Source organism: Siniperca chuatsi, linkage group LG16 (assembly GCF_020085105.1).
Source record: "Siniperca chuatsi isolate FFG_IHB_CAS linkage group LG16, ASM2008510v1, whole genome shotgun sequence".
Classification (NCBI taxonomy): Eukaryota; Metazoa; Chordata; class Actinopteri; order Centrarchiformes; family Sinipercidae; genus Siniperca; species Siniperca chuatsi.
In genome coordinates this window covers 18,732,300-18,753,400 of record NC_058057.1, presented here as the reverse complement: position 1 = coordinate 18,753,400, position 21,101 = coordinate 18,732,300, and the positions used below count along the sequence as shown (strand labels likewise).

General features: G+C 41.0%; 2 protein-coding genes across 2 annotated transcripts; both read left to right on the top strand.

Moving 5' to 3' along the window:
• Window positions 1-6,838: 6,838 nt before the first annotated feature.
• On the top strand, window positions 6,839-11,114 carry nek2 (NIMA-related kinase 2). Its single transcript, XM_044170011.1, has 9 exons — window positions 6,839-7,180; window positions 8,059-8,276; window positions 8,398-8,638; window positions 8,793-8,875; window positions 8,962-9,088; window positions 9,238-9,472; window positions 10,002-10,056; window positions 10,152-10,228; window positions 10,580-11,114. Exons 1-9 carry the CDS (start codon window positions 7,085-7,087, stop codon window positions 10,783-10,785), a joined length of 1,338 nt encoding a protein of 445 aa, XP_044025946.1. The 5' UTR covers window positions 6,839-7,084; the 3' UTR covers window positions 10,786-11,114.
• Window positions 11,115-12,277: 1,163 nt separating this feature from the next.
• On the top strand, window positions 12,278-17,583 carry slc30a1a (solute carrier family 30 member 1a). Its single transcript, XM_044170010.1, has 2 exons — window positions 12,278-13,278; window positions 14,904-17,583. The coding sequence occupies exons 1-2, from the start codon at window positions 12,705-12,707 to the stop codon at window positions 15,803-15,805; spliced, it is 1,476 nt and encodes a 491-aa protein (XP_044025945.1). The 5' UTR covers window positions 12,278-12,704; the 3' UTR covers window positions 15,806-17,583.
• Window positions 17,584-21,101: the final 3,518 nt, after the last annotated feature.

Below are 21,101 nucleotides of genomic sequence, written 5' to 3'. Positions count from 1 at the left end.
AGAGGGTCCCCTTCCATGGAGGCTGCCGTGTTGCGCCGCCATGTTTCTACAGTAGCCCAGAACGGACAAACCAAACACTGGTTCTAGAGAGGGCCTTTCGCAAGTTTCGTGGCCACCGCAGTTTCTCCTACATGCTTGGAAGGGGAGGGTGAGACGAACGGTATTCAAATGGTTGCAATTTCACCTCTAGATGCCACTAAATCCTACACACTGGACCTTTAAATTACACTTGTCTAGTAGGCGTTCTCTCTTGTCTGCAAATGTAAATGTCAACGACATTTTCTCTTCACTGAGAATGGTCTCCAGGTAACCAAAGCTTGTTTGCTCACCTCTGTACCTGTTGTTTAACTGTGCTGTCGGTCACTAGCTGTTGTAAGTCACTGGTTTGTAAAAATCGATACCACTCACGTGTCTGTCTGGCACATGTGTAGCTGGAGCCACCAGCCAGTTAGCTTATAGTAGCTTAGCACAAAGATTGGAAATGGGGAAACAGTGTATTTATGTTCCCAGGGCTCTATTCTCCCCAGCTCAATATCCTCTTAATATGACACATTAAGGAGAACTTTAAAAGGGTTTTATGTTCTCAGCAGTGTCTTTTCCCTAGGCCAGATGTTCATTGTTTCCCTGGGTCAATATGTTGAAATCACTCACCTACAGCTTACATCCTACTGAAACTCAAACTCCTTGAAACCTATACCCTCAAATTTGCAGGCAGGACAGTGACTTTAGACATTGATATCTCCACAGTGGCTGAACGGGTTTTTACCATTCAAACTGCATTTGAAACGTCCATCTCCCTTCGTACTTTTGCAATTTGAATTGCGAAGATGACCCTTACTCTAATCTCTTATAATGTTAGTTTATATCAAGAGACACACATGCTGGGAACATAGGAATGAGCCCGGAAACAGCTAGCCTGGCTCAACACATTTGCCTCCCAGCTCCTCTAAAGCTCAATTCATCAATACATTATATCTTGTTTGTTTAATCTGTACAAAAACCAAAGTGTAAAAACAACAATTCACCTTTTGAAGGGGGGTTATGTGCCAGACTTTTTCTTGGCTGGGAGCAGTTGCCTGGCAACCAGCGGAGACTCCAGGAGGTTTCTGGTCATGGCCAAGAAATGGTCCGGCACATAACCCCCAGTAAAACTGCAAATTGTCATTCTTACACTTAAACAACAATATTTTAGTGAGCTTTGGAGGTGCTGGGTGGCAGATTTTGTTACCTTTGGACACAGCCAGGCTAGCTGTTTCCCCCTGTTACCAGTCTTTATGCTAAGCTAAGCTAACTGGCTGCCTGCTTAAGCTTCATATTTATCCTACAGTTATGAGAGTGGTATCGATCTTCTCATCTAACTCTCAGCAAGAAAGAGAGTATGCGTATTTCCCAAGATATCAAACTTTCTGTAAGTACGGTACCTGAGTAAACATATTTAGCCACATTCATCCGACAGCACTTCTGTCCTCTGATCATCACTGACTTGCAGTTTGAGTGATGGTCAAGTCACATTATACCCGTCATGTCAAATACTATGTATCAGCTGAATTCAAAATGTCCTGACTTGCCAATCTGCTTTAAAATTGTTGGATTCACAGGATAAACGGAAACCAAGGCCAGCGTGGCGTGCCATCAACTACATAGCAGCTGGAGTGATATATGGAGGGTCGGGTATGTAGGAAAGCCACACACTTCAGGCAGCTAATGGGAACCAAGAGTGAAAACAGCAGGAAGTGAGCTGGAAAATGGGATTAAATATGCGCGAAGCTTCACCAACATACCAACGAGAGCCAGGGTGGCTGTTGCTCAGCGTGGTGTCCGGATGGAGAATCCTACTCCTCAGTGCAGCTCCAAATCTCTTCCCAAGGTCGTCCACATTACACAGACAAATTAGTCTCCAGAGGAACCTTTGTGTCCTCTGCAGAAGCACCAGTGTTCCTCATTGGACACCTGCAATGAACTATTTCACGGGTACTGCTCCCCAAGGTCGTCAATGTCACGCTTTGATGCCTGCTCCCTCATGGATGCTGCGGTGGTGGCCGCGTCCCTTGAGTCAGCAAGCACTAAAACACCCAGCTGTGGAGAGGAGGGTCAGGTTGAATGTCACTGCAGCAGCCGCTGGCATCACAGCGTCTCCCTGGCCCCTCCTGCTGTCAGACCCTCAGTGTTAGGGTCACAGGTTTCATGCAAATATTTATCCCGTTGGAGTTTATATGTCTCAGGAGTGCAACAGTGACAAACATGAATTTTGATGTCAATTGATTAAGTGAAACTCAAACATCAATAGCAGTTTATCCAAATTACAAAACAGCTTTTGCCCCTACTGGTGTCTAGCCATGCAGATAGTTTCAGTTGAATGTGTTGTGGTTTTGAGATATCAGTCTCGAAGATTTCTGCCTTCACCCCAATACAATGGAGGTGAACATAATATAATTTGTGCTGCTCGAAGCATTGAAAACTTGCATTTGGAAAAGGTTGTCCTACCAGAGTCAAAATCACTCAGGATAAACCTCTGCACAAAAAATTGAAAACTAGGTACCACTAGGGTACTTAATAAAATGTGTTGTGTTTTTAATGCATGCATACATCACTTCTTCATCTTGTTATCACCTCTGTTTCTAGTAGGGTGGAAGGTTGTGGTGATTCCAGTTCTTCCATTCTTAAAGTAGCGTTACATTAGCAAACTTAAGAAATATGTTGCCATACAGCTAACATTACTGAGTCAGTTTGCTGATTTTATGACCTCTTCTCTAGTTGTGCTTCTCTTACACGACGTTTCGTTATGTCACAGATAAACATTTCAATGTAAGCACACCAAACCTTATCTGGAGACACGTTTGTTGTTTCCTGCTTGTGGTCCCTTTCCACTCGCTCTGTCAGGTCGCCTACAGATGATTCAAAGCAACTGAATTTAGAGCAATAGTTTGATGTTTTAGGGAATACACTTGCTTTCTTGAGAGTTTGATGAGAAAATTGTTACCATGTATTCGTCTGCAAATATGTAGCCGGAGCCACCAGCCGGTTAGCTTATAGTAGCTTAGCACAAAGACTGGAAACAGCTACCCCTGGCTCTGTCCAAAAGTAACAAAACTTGCCTACCAGCTCCTCTAAAGGTCAATTCATCAATACATTATATCTTCTTAGTTTAATCTGTACAAAAACCAAAAGTGTAAAAACAACAATTCACCGTTTGAAAGGGGGTTATGTGCCAGACTTTTTCTTGGCTGGGAGCAGTTGCCTGGCAACCAGCGGAGACTCCAGGAGGTTTCTGGTCATGGCCAAGAAATGGTCCGGCCCATAACAGTAAAACTGCAAGTTGTCGTTCTTACACTTTGTTTTCGTGCGGATTAAACAATTAATACTGTTAATTAGTGATCTTTAGTGCTGGTAGGTGGATTTTATTACCTTCAGACAGAGCCAGGCTAGCTGTTTCCTCCTGTTTCCTTTATGCTAAGCTAAGTTAGCTGGCTGCTGGCTGTAGCCTCATATTTACCATAAAGATAAGAGAGCAGTATCAGTCTTCACATCTAACTCTCAGTAAGAAAGCAAACAAGAGCATTTCCCTAAATGTCAAACTATTCCTTTAATATTCCTATTATTAATGCCACCATATCACTCTGGGGGTGTGAAACGCCAGAGAAAAGAAAACACCCGGGTGAGTGTGGTTAAAAAATGTATACCCTTTTATGTGTGTTATCTTGTCTTGAGAAGACTGAAACTGCACCCAAACAAAGGAGTCAGAGGTGACACGAGCACCGTAAGCCTCCTGTAAACCCCCATCACAGCACCGCAGTCACCCCAGCAGAGGTGAGGAGGTTATTATGTGATGTAGCTGTCTGTCCTCCCTGTCGCTTCCTCTCAACTCCTGGCCTTTAACAGGGGCAGCTGACGTCAGAGCGGCCTTAGGCACCCGACTGTCTCTGTTGTTTTTAGCTGCCAACTGTTCCTCTGGCTGATGTCCAAACTCCTCCAGCTCTTTGTAGGAGTGACCTTTGCAGAGGCAGACTGACAGGCCGACTCGGGCGCTCGCTCTCTTGGTGTGAGTGTTGTTAGTGTGTGGTACTGGCACCAGAGAGGGCTAAAAGGATCATTTGAACACAACTGTTACTGTGGCTGCCCCCATGAGAGGGCCGTTACTGACAGAAATCCCACAGACTGCATTTATCTCAGGCAGGGATCAGGACGCATCATTCACATGTAATGAGAAATGTAACGTTGTCTGTCACATTTAGGATTTACTCATGCTTTGATTATGCACGCCTAAACTAATGCCACTGCTGCTTTACTCATGATATTACAGTCAATAACCAGATCTAATCAGTTTGATCTCAGTATATTTCAACTATAAGATTCTTATGTAAATGCAGTTTAGACATATTATGGATCAAATGTAATCTTTGTGAAACCAGCAAAAAGCTAAAACCACAGAGATTAGCTCAGTACAGAGGAGAAAAAAGTAGAAAGTTGTTCCTTGTAAAACTGTAAATAGATATCTGGGTGTTCACAAAGCTTAGAAAAAGCATCTTTGAACATTTTAAAAAGGCCTGTTTCAATAAACTAACAATTATTTTTGTTAATCCATCAATTTTTTATCATTTGTTTTTTTGTCTGTAAAATGCCCCAAGGTAATGTCTTAAAATTGCTTGCTTTCTCCGACTAACAGTCCAAAACCCAAAGATATTGAATTTACAAATATGTACAACTGAGAAAAAAAGATCCTCACATTTGAGCAGCTGAAACTAACAAATCTTTAGCATTCTTGCTTAATAAATGGCTAAAACAATTAATCAATTATGACAATTGTTGGGGATAGTTGGGTTTACTTTGTTTCAAATGAATCTAAAATGTTTTTTTTATCAGAAGACACCTGCAGAATAAAATATACTTTAGATTTTCTTCATTAACACCAATACACTCAGAGCTCATAAGTTCATAATGATGACATATGTGATACCCAGAAATACGAGCAGAGTGAGAGGTCACTACGTGTCGCTGCTCCTAGATGGCGACTCTTCAGGTGGTCCTGCTGGTCAAATCAAGTGACGACTGGCAATAAGACGCCATCAGCCTCCCCTGTGTTTTACATATGCACCCACGGAAACTGCTCTGATGACAGCCTGCGACCTTTTCGTGTATTCAGGAATAACAGGGGGAGATTACACAGTGAGGCGAACAAAACCTTGAGGATCATGTCAGTCAATTCAAAGACTGCAAAAATGCTTTCTTTTTTAACAATCTCTGCTTCAGTTTGTTTGAAAGTATTTATTGCTGCTATTTGTGCATCAATAAGTATGCAAGGACTTTGCCAAACACAGTCTGTTAATTTCAGTTGAGAAGATTTTAGAGAATACACAAAACTTTATATGCTCAAATGTTAATTGGTCCTTGGATATTTTTAGTGAGCTATTCTTACCTTTGCTTGATTAATTTTCTACACAGCTACTTTTACTCTGCCTTGAGAAAAAGTGAAGTCCCAGTGCTTCAGCTGGAAGAAAATGTTCTCCACCTCTGTACTAACTCAGTCACTGTGCTCTCCAGTCACATCTAACACATTATGCTATTTTCATCTGAGAAAAGCAAAGGTGATCACTGTTCAGAACATGTATATCTTTCAAAAATGAAATTATTAGTGACAGTTTTATTTGTTTGTTATCCCCATTAGTTGTTAACTTGCCAACAACTACTCTTCCTGGGGTCCATATTTAAATATACAGTATAATCAACAAATGTTAACACTTAAAAAATTACAATATCATCAATACACCTTAAAACCAAACATGATTTACAAACATAGGAGTAGAACAGTCTACAGTAAACCTAAAAATAAATGTCAATACATTTGTACATCCATACTGAAAAGAAAATGAAAGAATAATTATTTTGCTTATTTATTTTGTGGGCCTGTCTTGAAAAATAACCTCTTTAATGAAGTATGAAGACTATTCCAATGAGCTAAAATACTCTATAAATATTTGATAAAACAAGGGGTGGGTTTACTTTTACATTCTATTTTTCATATTTTACTTTTATACAGAATAAAATAAAATACTAATTCAGAGTAATAGAAAACGCTGTGTTGATCTGAGCCAAGAAATAACTGACATGAAGCTCTAAGCACAACAGTTTCAACAGTCCCAAAATGCTAAACGTCCATTTAGAGTCAGCTGCTGAAATTTGTTTAAAGTGCCATTCATGTATAGGGCAGTGGGGAGCCAGGACTAAACCTCATTGGTCTTATCAACATTTTGATTCAATTAAATTCAAATGGGCTTTACTGGCATGGCAAACAGACATTGCCAAAGCAAGTGTGAAATAAAATAAAAACATATATATAAACAGAAGACGTGGTATTAAAATGTATACAGGTAGGTAAGATAAGATAATAATGATAATTAAAAAAAAATTATAGACTTGCAGTTAAAAATACAAGTAAGGGAAAACTTTGATTAGCTGTCCAACTAATGGCACAGATTACATAATAGTGAGACTTTGATTCTCCATTTATCTTCATCAGATTGTCTTTTTTTTATCAAATCATCTTCGAAATCTTTTTCCATTTTTCATAAATAATTTAATCATCCTTACCCTATTTCCTGGAATCTGGTTGCCACGGTGACCAAAGCGTGGCTTTAGCTCGTGTGTTTTTGGCGCCACCCTGCGGAGAGTTGAACACGTGCGAGCTACCCGCTCTACTCTCGCGGTTTTCAGGCGCTTAGCAACCTCACAACTTGTATCTTCGCATTGACCAATCAGGAGCCACCGTGCGGAGAACGCAGGCCAATCACGATCGAGGTTTTGGGCACCAATTTAAACCGAGAGCAAGCGCTTCCTGTTTTGTAAACTGCAATACACACGAGCGAAGAAACCAGAAGCCAAACATTTGGTCTATTTAAGCATATTTATCAGGAACAAAGGCACCCCCAGGACAAGAGTAAATTGATAGACAAATTCGGAAGTCGCTGATTGATAGATGAAGTTTATGTTTAACTATAGCCGAGTCTATCCTAACGTTAACTGGTTTAACATCTAACGTTAACGCTAAGGCAGGTAACTTTCAACGTTAGATTCTGTTGAAACAAGCAAGATGCCATCCCGTGTTGAGGATTACGAGGTGTTGTACACTATAGGCTCAGGTTCCTATGGAAGATGCCAGAAAATAAGACGGAAATCTGATGGGAAAGTGAGTAAGAGTTAACGTTTACACTTTTGTCCACCTGTAGGTAACGTTAACCTGCCCGGGGGTCTTTGTTGCAACCACGAGACCGTTTGTTATTGTTATTCGATAAAACGTTGTACTAAAGTTAGTTTCAGTTTAGTTTAACGCTGAAGTACCGAACGTGAATACCAGTAATTGTGTGATATAGTTCATGCTCTTTCAGAAAATAAAGGCACTTCAAGGAAGAAATATTAAACATGTGTTAATGTTTTAGCACAAACCTAAAGCAACAAACCGAGCAACAACTTCCGGTCAGTAACAGAAAGGTGAATAAACATTGTCAAGTGTTGGACATCCAAAAAGGGGTAATATTGTAATAGTGCTGAAATATAAATTACATCAAATGGATGGCAGGTACGTTGGTATATTTTCCAAAATGAACAAATATAACTAAATACTAAAAATTTAAAATCTCGAGAAAGGCCTAACCTATTTGTCAGCAGGAAAAGCACAGTTGTAGTTAGTGAAGTTAGTTAATCAGTAACATTATAGGGGCTTCTTTCCGTTTAGGTGTTGAAGTAAGACTCTGTCATTTACACACCTCAATGTAATGCAGCCATTTAAAGCTGAAAGTTTTAGTTGACCAACAGAAAATTAATCAGCACCTTTTTTTAATAATTGCTCGATTGTTTCAGACATTTTTTGAGCAAAAATGTCTTCGGTCCAGCTTTGCTGCCTCACCCCTGTTTAATAACATTGTGAACTTTTGTTGATTGGATAAAGCAAGCTATTTGAATATGTCACCTTGGGCTCTGGGAAATTAATTTGAGTTACATCTGATCAGGGGTTTTGCAGCTACAGCCTTACTTTGTTAATTAAGCCAATTTTTTATTTTTTTGTAGATCCTTGTGTGGAAGGAGCTGGACTATGGCACCATGGCGGAGAGCGAAAAGCAGATGCTGGTGTCGGAGGTGAACCTCCTGAGGGAGCTCAAACACCCTAACATAGTGAGGTACTATGACCGCATCATAGACCGGACTAACACCACGCTGTACATTGTCATGGAGCACTGCGAGGGTGGGGATTTGTCCAGCCTCATCACCCGATGCATCAAGGAAAGGTGGCTATGTGACCTTAGTGTTGAAACACATACAATTTATGAGTTATGTGTCCCTCCGCTCAACAACTGTGCTTCCTGACAGTATCTGCAGAATTAAGAGTGTGTGTTTTTACCATGACAGGCGTTATTTGGAGGAGCAGTTCATCCTGCGAGTCATGGCACAGCTCACACTAGCCTTAAAGGAGTGCCACAGACGCAGTGATGGCAGGGCCACGGTTCTTCATCGAGACCTGAAACCAGCCAACATCTTCCTCGACATCAGACAGAATGTGAAGCTCGGAGACTTTGGCCTAGCGAGGATCTTGAACCATGACACAAGTTTTGCAAAGACATTCGTCGGGACGCCTTATTACATGTCTCCAGTGAGTTGTTTATTCCTGCTGTGTCTGAGGTTTTTCTTCACCTTTTTTTGACGTTTTTTTAAGGGACTATTTGGGGCATTTAACCTGACCTCTTGACTGATTGTAACCTAATCGCAGCCTGATTGCCACAATCTGTCAACATTTTGTCTTTCAGGAACAAATAAACCGGATGTCTTACAACGAGAAGTCAGATATTTGGTCACTGGGATGTTTGCTGTATGAACTCTGTGCATTATCGTAAGTTTTCTAACTCCTCTGCTTGAGCGGATTTCCCCAGCAGCTGACTGCAAATCTGACATTTTCCCTGGATCTCTCCTGTCTAGTCCTCCGTTTACTGCTTACAACCAAAAAGAGCTGGCAGAGAAGATCAGGGAGGGGAAGTATAGAAGAATCCCGTACCGATACTCTGAGGAACTGAACACCTTACTCAGCAAAATGCTCAACTTGACGGTTAGAAATTAATTATTTAACATTCCTATGATTTTGTTAAGATAGTCATTCCTTTTGTCAGCTCTACTTGTGCTTCTGCTACTCATGTACTAGTCCGTTTGTGTTTTGATGTAGGTAGTGTACAATTATAAGTGTTTCTCTGTTGCCAGGACTATCTGAGGCCCTCTGTGGAGTCTATTCTCCAGAGCAGCCTGTTGGCTGACGCTGTTGCCGAGGAGCAGAGGAGGGCGCAGGTGCGACTCCGAAGGAGGTCGGCGGACTCTGACTGTCCCCTTCACAAGCCGGCTGAACCAACACCCGCCTCTGTCGCAGAGCTCAGACTCAGGGAGCAGGCGCTGCGAGACAGAGAAAGGGCACTGAAGGAACGTGAGGAGAGGCTTGAGCGTAAGACTTTTATTTCTACTCTCCTTTCTGCCACACTGACCCACGTCTGGTCAGGGTTTAATCATACTGTGGCCTTTCCATGAGACAGTGTGGCTCCTGCTGACCTGCAGCTGGGATTTTCAAAACTCATTCACAGCTGCTTATGATGAAAGATTGGTAGCTGTGGATTCTTAATACAGTGTTGTCTTTTGTGAAAACTTTTTGTATATTATTCTTCAGGTGTAAATAGTATTGCATTGATATCTTTCTAACGTGATTAGGGGATCTATAAGTGAAGTTGTGTAACTTTGCCATTTTTTTAACACTATCCTCTTGCAACACATTTTCTGCGAGTAAACTTGTTTAACTGGAACAGGTTTGTTCATGTTGCTTATGACAGAAGTGTTGCAGCCAAGTGTTTACCTACATTAAGTTTCTTCCACATCTACAGCACCTGGCTGACAGTGGATATAATATATACATGCATCTCAAGTATGTGCAAATAAAAAATTGTTAGTGTATTTTTTGTTTTTTTGTCCTTTCATCGCAGAAAGAGAGCAGGAGCTTTGTGTTCGTGAGCGACTGTCAAATGATAAGCTTGCAAGGTAAAACTTTTTTTTAAGAAGGCTAGAAATGAAACAATCTATACTGCCATTTACCAACTGATAGGTGCTAACTTATCCTAATCTACTGTTTTCAGAGCAGAGAGTTTACTGAAGAATTACAACCGTCTACAGCAGCAGAGAGACCTGGCGCCGTTCTATGGCAAACACATAGGTATGGGAATTGGACGAAGACCTCTGGACCTACTGAACCGAGACCAGAACTGAGCAATGTTTTTATGGGTTCATGCTTCTGTTTGAAATGTGGATGACTAAAATCAAGTTTATTTATTATTTTTTAAATCATGTAAATACTGTTTTTATACACCAATAAAGAATTAATTAAATGAAACCTGCATTTTTATAAAAAAAAAAAAGAAGAAAGAATTCAGCTCATATTACACAACTGACAATCTGAAATCTAGCTGTCGTGTTGGATTGCAAAATGTTGTAAGGGCTGCCTGATGATAGAAAGTTTAGTCTGATCTCGCTGTTAATCTGTGACTCCTTACTGTTTCGGTCCTAGGTGAGGAGAACCTCTCACCCGACAAGAAGAAGGTCCACTTTGCTGGCGAGAGCAAAGAGAACCAGCGGCCTGATGGTCGTCAGAGTGTGACGTCCCAGGAGCTGATTCTGAGGAGGCTGCAGGCGGCCAATCTGCGCGCTCAGACACTGAGCGAAGTGGAGAAGACCTGTCAGTTCAAGAGCAGGCAGATACTCGGCATCCGCTGATCATACAGATATCGCTGTCTGACTTGTGACTGAATGTGAAAGCTTCTGCTAAGAGTCATAATAACTGGATGTAAATTAAGCTTTATTTATGTGATAATTCAGTAGCTGTGACGGTAGTGAAGCCAAATGATTCAAACCAGTGTATTGTCGTGTATGTTTTTGCAAGCTTTGTAGTGTCTGAATTTGATCTAGTTTGATTTGTGGATATGTGAATTTTATAGATGATCTATTGTGATTGTCAATGTACTGTATATTCTTGCAAAATATGTGTAAGTCAGTTTTCTTTTACACACTGCTTGGAAATAGACATAAAAAGGCATATTCTTTGATGACTTGTATCTGTAGCAATACAACAAAATTTAAAAACTTGTGTGGTTTAGACAACAGTGATAATAAGAACAACTCCTGAACCTGCGACGACAATGAACATTTAAACTCTGAAGAATGAATATTTGTGAATTTAAGTTATTACATTATTACTACTAATTGTAGTAATACATTAAGATAAAATAACATTATTCATCACTTTTTTGTGCCAAAGATATATACTATTTCTACATACATAGTAAAATTAAATGTACATACTAGTAGTTTGGTTTAAAGTATAATTCCACAAATGTATATAAAAAGTTTTAACATTGTAAATTCTAGTAAAGTTTAGGGAAATCTGCTGTACATGAATCAAAACAATGACTCAAAAATACATATTTTTTTAAATTTCCATTACAATTACACTAACAAATGCACTCTAGAGTCTTTCATCAAGACTGATAACTCCCACAAGGGGTCATCAGTTTCCCATGAAAAGTCAGCCACTGAATTGGGAGAGACTTCTGCCAGTGATTAAAGGCAACTCAGCAATAAGCCTGCACACATGACAGCTGTTTGTTCTTTGATTAATAGCAGATTAGAGGGTATAATTAAGAGGGACATTTATATTATATTATGGTTTTGTTCAATAATAGGCCTCCAGTTAACATTTGATTACATGAAAAGACTAAAACAAGTAGATAGGTTTCCAACTATGAAAGACAGGCCTAATTATTTACAAAAAAGATAGAACTACGTTTGGTTTAATTCCATTAAAAAGTATTGAATATCTTTAAAACATGTACAGTAAAACATCAAATTGTCAATAATAAAACACTTATAAGGTGGTATTTAAGGCAGACCTAAGACAAAATTGCTTCATCTTCAGTGATGATAAATACACTACAAATTCATCAATAAAAAGGTGAATACAGTAAACGGCCAGTGTTTCTCCATGTATTTCATGCCTGTTGAATATCTTTGCAATTTAAAGTAGAACGATACTATAAAAGATTCACATATCGATTAAGGGTGTCATCGCGAGATTATAGTTGCCGTTAGCGTGCGTAGCAACCACTGTTGTTTGGCTTACTTGCTCCGCCTACTTGCGAGAGTTGCAAAATTTGACCAATCAGAGTCCATCTTGTACCCTCTCCACCAATAGGAACCGCCCGGGGCGTGTCTTTATAGCGCCTTGTTCCGTGTGGAAAGTTTACCGGCTCGGGTGCAAAGTTTCAGCCGTCTGCAAACCGAAGCTCGTCGGCAAACGTCTGGAATATACTGGTGACAACCACGGTGTATTTCACGTTATGTTAACTATACGAACTAACTAGAAATCTTATGCCGGATTAATTTCACCTGTGGTCGTCTTCATATTTAGCCGAGTGATGCTGCCGTCGCTGCATAACAGCAGTGAATGAAGACGCCGTTAGCATTGATCGTATTGTCTCAGGAAGCCAGCTAGCTTAACGTAAATCGTTAGCTTGGAGTTGTGTTGAACCAGAGAGCTAGCTAGCTGATGTCCTAGTGAGCTCGTTAGAAGACACAGTGAAACCCTATTTAACGTTAACTCGAAACGTGACTCGTCGAAGGACCGTGAGGAAGGGAAAATGGCTTGCGAGCCTAATCGTGTCCGGCTGCTATGCATGCTCTCATTGACTTTTGGGTTTTTCATTGTGGAAGTGGTGGTCAGCCGGTTGACCTCTTCTCTAGCAATGCTGTCGGACTCCTTTCATATGCTGTCGGACGTCATCGCGCTGGTGGTGGCTCTGGTCGCGGTGCGATTCGCCGAGAAAACCCATGCGACCAACAAAAACACCTTCGGGTGGATCCGGGCGGAGGTGATGGGGGCTCTGGTCAACGCCGTCTTCCTTACGGCGCTGTGCTTCACCATCGTCCTGGAGGCTGTCGAGCGCTTCACCGAGCCCCATGAGATCGAGAGCCCGAAAGTGGTCGCCGGGGTGGGTGCCGCGGGGCTCCTGGTCAACTTGCTCGGGCTCTGCTTGTTCCACGGCCACGCCGGGGGAGGCCACGGGCACTCCCACGGAGGCCACTCTCATGGAAATAAGAAGAAGAGGGGTAAAACCGGCAAGTCCCAGAAGACTGGGAACGGGTCTTCAGGAGAGGAGACCAACAACTTGGTGGGAAGTCACAACAGCCCGGGCGATGTGAGACCGAGAAATGGTAAGTATGGAAAGTTGGAGCATTTTCGTTGAGTTCAATCTGCTTTGTTGGCCTTCGCTGTGTTTTTATGTTTCAGTGTATACTACAGGGCAGTATCAAGTGTCAAAACTCTACAAATCCAGCCTCATTGTGTCCCACATTTAACCTGAAAGCATGTGCTAGACTCCATCGCCATTGTCAGCAGTCAGGATTGCATAAGAGCACATACGTATATTTTCAGTGTTCCCTGAGGACACCCTGTTTGAGTGGCTAAGCCTTTTTGTTTCTTCTATGACAGTGACATTTAGACATCTGTGTTTGTTGTCAGATATTTGTTAGTGGGTTATTCTATCCTTGGAAACGTGGCCACCTTCAACCGTAAACAAAAAACCCGGAGAAAGCCTCGGGTTTCACGCTTTGTAAGGCTGACTACTATCAGCTGGCTTATAAATAGAGATATGTAGAAGCATGTGTGAGACTCAGCCAAGAAACATCCTGTTTTTAAACCTCAAATTCCTGACGCTCTCATGCATTATTGTTACTACTCACAATTTGGCAGAAACTGTACAAGTGAATTCATGCAATAGTGGAAACCTGATTGCTACACAGCCACATCTTGGTGCCAGGTTACTACAAGCATACATAAAACCGGCTCATGCTTCTGTCTGTCTGTTGTGGCCAGATAGTCAACAAGCAGACCAACGCCCATCCTCCCCCCTCTCACTGAAGGGTTAAACCCATACAGAAGACCATGTCTCCCCCAAACTATTAGGCCCCGCCAGTTTCAATAAATGGAGGCTATATCCTCCCCTCCTCCGTGCACTGATTGCTGTTACTGGGTCATACATCAGTGTAACTGTGGAGTCAAAAGCCCCAGCTACACCATTAGTCGTTGATGAATGACCCAGAAGCGTCCCAGGATGAAAGAGAGCAGCCATTGCTCAGGTGCCATTCCCCCAGAGTTGTGTATACGCTGCCTGCAATTACTAATTGAATTTGCTTGATGCGAATTACTGCAGTGTTTTGTAGCATTTAAGATCCCACATGCTGTGAGTTTTCTTTCGTATAATCCAGCATGGCTGTCTGGTATGTTTCTCCTGTTTATAGCCCCGAGCAGTTATTCCACAGACTCAGTCACAAGAGTGAATTGTCTTCCACAGTGAAAGCTAGAACAGTCTTAACAGGAACAAAAATCATTAATAAGTCGACTTAATGGACTGAATGTCTTAGTAAATTGCCCTAAGTCGCCCTCCTCTTGACTTTGAAGCAGTTCCAACACGTGTCACCTGATAACATTGCAGGTTGAGTTCTGTCTCTTTTGTTTCAAGTTTCAAATGGACTTGTGCTTTGACCCCAAATGATGTAACTGAAAAATGTATCAACTGGCTGCCACTGATAGCATCTTCTTGGAATCTCATTACTTCAGGCTAATTGTTACAGCTTTGTTTTCGCTCCATAATGAGCTTATTGTTGTTCTTTTCTGTTATTTCTCAAAGCAGCAATTCTAATTTTCTTACTGTTCCTGTGCTGTCCGTAATATGTATTTTGAATGCTGTAATAGTATCTCAGTGTCAAAGTCCATTTGGTTATTCAACTTTGACTTCATGTTCCCCCTAAACTAACCTAACCTTTGTTTTTATCTTCAGAAATCAGCTGTAAAGACAGTACAGAGGTGCAGATGAATGGCAACACGCACTATGAGGAGATGGACCATGACCACGATGCGTCGTCGCAGCTCAACATGCGTGGAGTCTTCCTGCATGTGTTGGGTGACGCCCTGGGCTCTGTCATTGTAGTGGTCACTGCTATAATATTTACCTTTGTGTGGCAGCCCTGCATAGCCGATGAGATGTGTGTGAACCCGTGTATCAACAGCCACACCACAGACCACCAGCATGTCAATCACACCCTGGTCGACCTGCTGGAAGGTCCCACTGTGTCGGCCATGAAGTTTGCCGGCCCCTGCTGGGTTCTCTACCTGGATCCCACGCTCTGCATAATCATGGTAGGCATCCTACTGTATACTACCTACCCGCTGCTCAAAGAGTCGGCCCTCATCCTGCTGCAGACCGTGCCCAAGCAAATCAACATACACCGGCTCAATGAGCGGCTGCTGAGTCTGGACGGCGTCCTGGCCATCCACGAGCTGCACATCTGGCAGCTGGCCGGCAGTCGCATCATTGCCACGGCGCACATCAAGTGCCACGACCCCACATCTTACATGGATGTGGCCAAGCGCATTAAAGATTTCTTTCACAACGAGGGCATCCACGCCACCACCATCCAGCCCGAGTTTGTCACGTTCAATTCGGAGTCTCGAGACTCCCTTTGTGAGCTCTCCTGCCGGACTCAGTGTGCTCCCAAGCTGTGTTGCGGCTCTGCGGACAAACAGAACACAGATAAGAAAACCAGCAGTGACTGCGAGGCTGCTGCTGCTTCAGCCCTGGAGGTGATCAATGAGACCCCAGAGCAGGCTGCAGCCATTCAGGTGCGCCCTCAGTCAGAGGCCAAGGTTACCATCACTAGAGAGGTGGAGTCATCTCTGTGAGATGGAGGGGATAATGAGAAACAGAGGAGAGGCTGGAAAACCACCACATTAGGCTAAAATCATCATTATCGTGGAGGCTGTTATCTTTTTGAACCGTGGTTCTGTTATGACCCCAACAAGGAAATAATTTTCCTTAGCCTTTTATTCTCTGTCATTGCCCGCTATTATGGCTGAAAAATCCTCCCCAAAAACCTTCTGTGTTCATGCATTCGAGCCATTTCTTTGCATCTTTCCTCTCTCTCTGTGTACCTATTTCCATTCACTCCCAGCCTCTCCTCTGCCGCTCGGCCCCTCTCTTGTTGTCTGTTGCCCTGGCAGCATGGTGGCGATGCATGTTGGGGTTCACTGACCTTATCTCCTCCAGGACTGGAGCGAGGCCTGCATGAGGGTCCTTCATTAGCACCGTGTTGTGATGCGTCATCTCGTCCCATGGTGTTTCTGTGCCAAAGCTTCTCACTGCAGGACTGAAGGGATCTGAGAGACGTCCTCTCCTCCAAAAGGACACACAACACATGCAAGTTGGAGCACACATCACTAGGTTATTATGTTAAGTCTACGGACCTGCTGGCAAAGAGTCTACCTTTTTTTTGGTTTTTTTGCGTAGGCTTTGAGCAGATCTATTTTCTTACCCTCTGGCCCCAAATGGAAGAGTATTGTATTGCATACTAATTTAAGTATTTAAGTTATTAGAAATAATCTATCTCTCTCTGTAGATGCTGTTTGTAATATTTAGTTTGGACGATAGAAACTTATTTGCAATTTTTCTGTCAACTTTTTTTGACAGACCATCTATGCTGTAGTCAGTTTTTCAAATGTGATGTTTTATAATGATTTTGTTTCTCAAGAGTTTTTTTCTCTGGCCTTGACTCAGTTTTAATTGTAATCATTAGTTGGATACAGAAGCCGTATCAACACCTCTCTCACCTTGCCTTTTAAATACAAACAACTGCTGTGGTATAGCACTAAGTATAGTAGACACAGTGTAACTGAACTTCTTGCAATGGCACAGTCACCTAATTAAATGTTCATTCACAAATTTGATGCCTTGCAAGCCAGAGGGTTGGGTCTGTACTGAAATGAGCACTGTATGCCATTAATGAAACACTATTCTCTATGAATCTGTACTGGAAATCTTTCTGATGATGGCTGTTGATTTTTCTTTAAAATCCTCATGAATGTTTTCGGGACCATGTCACAATCCATGCTGAGGGAGTTTTTATATTTCCAGGATGTTCTACTATGTTTGCATGACCAAACTGACACCTGGTGTTAAATTTTTAGGAGCTCCACTAAGCTCCAGTTGCTGCTTTACCAGTACCTGCTGGTATCCCCCACCATTTCTCATAACTGTGTAGGAAATGACTCTTCCTATAGCTTTTCTGTCCTCTGCTTTGGACAGCTGAGCGGGCTGTTTTTGCTGAATTAAAGTCCATACGGTGGCCTTGGAAATTTTATGAATTTTCACCACAGATATCATTTAAAGGTGATCCATCAATGCGTTTCAGATTTCCACTCCCGATAAAATGTGTATGCAATATAGAACTATGTGCTGGGAAATGTATTTTGACGCGTTCCTTCATTTGTAATGTTCGGTCACTTTTATTCTGTGTCTTTTAAGACTTGAGCTCTCTGTGCAAATTGAAAACAAGTGTTTTTTTTTTTATTTTAGATATGACATGTCAACTGATGTGTTTTTGATATACTATATATATCTACAGTACCTGTCCAATGTGTCATTGTGAAATAAAAAAATATGGCTGTTTGGTACAGTTAATGAACCCAAATTTGTCCTTTGCTTTATTCTTACTTTCTTTTACCTATATAGTCAAAATAAACTAGCGTTATTTTTTTTAAAAATTTAATTTCATGTGGGGCGCTTGGAAAACAAGAAAACGTAATTTATTTAGCACTTTTCCAAACAGAACGACCAAAAAGAGACGAAAACTACCACAAAAAGACAAAAAATGTCTGAGATGCAAAGCGACCACAAAGAGACAAAACAATCACAGAGATGTAAAATGACCACAGAGATAACAGAGAGATGCAAAACAACCACAAATAGATTCAACACAACCACAAGAAGACACCACAACTACAAAGGACGCGGCCGCGTTGTTTGTAGTCGTGTTGTCTCTTTCAGTCCCGGTGTCTTGCTCCTATATATGAAGGATGGGGGGCCCGTTGTCTTGTAATCTGTCCATGACTGTATGCTATTTGGAGTTACAAATAGCAGCTATTTATTGATATAGTTTCAGGCTAGAATATTCAGTTATTTATTTGGCATTCATTTATTACACTGAATAAAAACTAACTATTAATAATGTCCAGTTTATTACCAGGGCTTTGAATTTGAGTCTTAACACCTTTTTACTCATATTACAAATGAGCCCCCTTCTTTAAAACTGTCACCATGTGACCATGTGATGCCTTGTACTGTATGTCAAGAGAAGAATTTCGAAATCAATAGTGACAGGGAGCCAGAAACTGGAACTAGTGTAAATTGTGACCTGCGTTTACTTTTTGTTGAAAGTCTTGAATGACTTAGCACCAGTTTCTAACAGTGTCAGTCCAAACTTTGATCTGTTAAGTTTTGCCTATTAAATCCATTCTGGCCATAGAAGTGTGAAGGAGATTAAAGAGGAGATTTAGGTTTAAAGAAGCAGGGGTTGTGCAAAGGTCGGCATAACTTTATTACACCCTACATTCCAGTTTCCAGTAAAAGTCCAACTGAAATTAAGATGCATGTTTTTCTTTGCTACTGCTTTGTAACACAAGTCAGATTATTATGTTCATTAATTAGTTAAATAAGTCAACTAATTTAAAGTTTTTTTTAAAGGACCCATCAACCAAACACTCTCTGCACACTTTACAGGTTAAAATATAAACATCAGGCACACAACTATGAGAAATCACAGAATACACAGAATCCCAAATAACAGGCAGAGGTGGAAGAGATTATCCAGGTCCTTTATTTCAGTAAAAGTAGTAATACCTCAGTGTGAAAATACGCCATTGCGTGAAGTAAAAGCATTAAAAATCTTAAGTAAAATTATTATCAGCAAAGTACTTGTTATGCCAAATGGCTCCTTTCATAGTGTTATATATATTATTATCACTTATGCATTAATGTGTGAGCAGTGTTTTTGTTGTAGCGGTGTACTACTTTATAAAGTGTTTAATCTACAAAAACCTTTCTGTCAATAAACGAACTCTAAAAACCTTATTTTGTAGTGGAATAAGAATATTTCAACCTGTTTTTAATTGAAACCAACTTATTAAAGTTCAAGAAACAAGACAGAATAAGGCACTGCCGCAGCACCAGAATTATGAAAAAGTTGATTTTAGAAAATTCTTGAAACAAGTTGATTTTCGCTGAAAACAGGTTGAAATATTACTTCTACAATGCCAGATTTTTTCCCCACGTTTTACCAAAAAATTTAAACTTTAAGGACTCAGTTCATGACTAAAGGTACCTGATAAGAGAGAGATTTTTTTCATTGAACAATGCATCATATTTTAGAAGCAAAATAACCTGCAAAATATGCAGAATAACTAGTTCCTACAGATGTCAGATAAATGTAGTGGAGTGAAAAGTGAAATGTAGTGGAGTAGAAGTATAAAGTAGCATAAAATGGAAATACTCCAATTAAGTACCTCAAAACTTGACTTACATACAGTACTTGAGTAAATGTACTTCCACCTTTGCAAATAGTTAAAATCAAAAAGACAATTAAGGTAACTCAAAATAGAAATCAGTTGAATGTTTAACGAGTCAGTGAAACTAGAAGGGACCAGAAAACATAGAAAAAAGATGAGTTTTAAGCCATCTTTGTACTGTGTATTGATAACAGAGCCTGCCTCCCAAACTTGCAGTGGGAGTTTAAATCTAATTGTATATGAGGTGAGAATTTCAGTTAAATTGTTATTGAAAACCACACGAACCAGCAGATTGCATGTAAAGCTACATACATGTTGATCTAGTCTGTAAAGCCAACAGGATATTTGTGGCTCATGTCTTCGTCCAGCTACAAAACCTCAGACTATCTAAACAGTAATAATGGTTAGAAGTAAATCTGACATACAAAGTGTGAGTGAGTGGTGGAGTTGTCATGCTGCAATTACATAAGTCTATAATTACAGCGTTTCACAACTCTTCTCCGTGGTGTAAAGAAGCGGATACTGGCTTGTAGGTGAGTTTCAGGTGAAGTCTTGTGTGGCCGCTGACTGTGGATGTGTGGCTGACGAAGCAGCCGATGGCCTGACGGATCTTATGCAAGAGGCCCCGGGGCATTCCAAACAAGCACGGGGCTCTACCCAGCATTCCTCAGTGCTGCCGGCCTGCTCTCTCCTCACTCTCTGTCCCTTTTCATGTGGACAGAAAGAGGTTCATGCATGGAGAAGCTCTCTTTTTGTGCTCTTTGTTAAAGTCAGGCGTTCTTCGCACCTCTACTGCAGCCCCATTGTATGCAAACAGTAAAGTGGGTCTGTATGCATGTATGTAGCCCCAGTTTGTGCCTCTCATGTATTATGGACCCTGTCCGGTGGCGTAAGGTAGTTACAATGGGCCCCGGTGACGCTAGTTACTAACTATAGTCGTTACTAGAAGCACACACACACCATTAGGCATATATATATTTTACTAACGATGTGTTGGATTTTACAGTTGAATGAGTTACTTAGGCTATTGTATTGAAAAAGTAGAGAGGTCAAAGAGAAAGCTATCAGAACCATGGATAGCATCTAAAGTAGCTTCTGTATATCATATCGTCTCGTCACATGATCAAGTAGAGACTTGATATTGGACAACATCAACATACATATTACCCTGCAATCATCATTGCATATCTGTATATGACAAAAATACCAAAGATAATAAGCAATTATTAATTTAACTGAATTGTTTTTATAGTGTATTTATAGTTTGTATAGTTCATGTAGAATAAGCATATCATTTTGTTATGGACTGCTACTGACTATTTTACGAAAAAAAAAAAAAAACATGACAGAGATGGGTTTGCTTTTTCGAGGGGATATATAGCGAAAGGCACCAAATTTAATTTAAAGTGAGTTGTTCTTTTAACACAGGTGTATTTCCAAAGTGGCAGTAACGTGCAAGGGGCTGTTCTCTGCTTCAACTCAACACATTGCTGCAGGGTCTACTCTCTCTGTGGGCTCCAGTGCAACTGCCTGCACTGTCTATATTTACATCTCCGATCAAATGATGTTTATATACAACTTTTGAGGGAAACATAATGCAGGCTAGATTACGTTTTCTATTAACATAATGAGGAAATTG

Excerpts from the sequence above, each read along its gene's own strand:
- nek2 (XM_044170011.1), top strand. The coding sequence starts at position 7,085 with ATGCCATCCCGTGTTGAGGATTACGAGGTGTTGTACACTATAGGCTCA. Across the intron at positions 7,181-8,058 it reads GACGGAAATCTGATGGGAAA|ATCCTTGTGTGGAAGGAGCT; the intron begins GTGAGTAAGAGT and ends ATTTTTTTGTAG. Across the intron at positions 10,229-10,579 it reads GTTCTATGGCAAACACATAG|GTGAGGAGAACCTCTCACCC; the intron begins GTATGGGAATTG and ends TTTCGGTCCTAG.
- slc30a1a (XM_044170010.1), top strand. The coding sequence starts at position 12,705 with ATGGCTTGCGAGCCTAATCGTGTCCGGCTGCTATGCATGCTCTCATTG. Across the intron at positions 13,279-14,903 it reads CGATGTGAGACCGAGAAATG|AAATCAGCTGTAAAGACAGT; the intron begins GTAAGTATGGAA and ends TTTTATCTTCAG.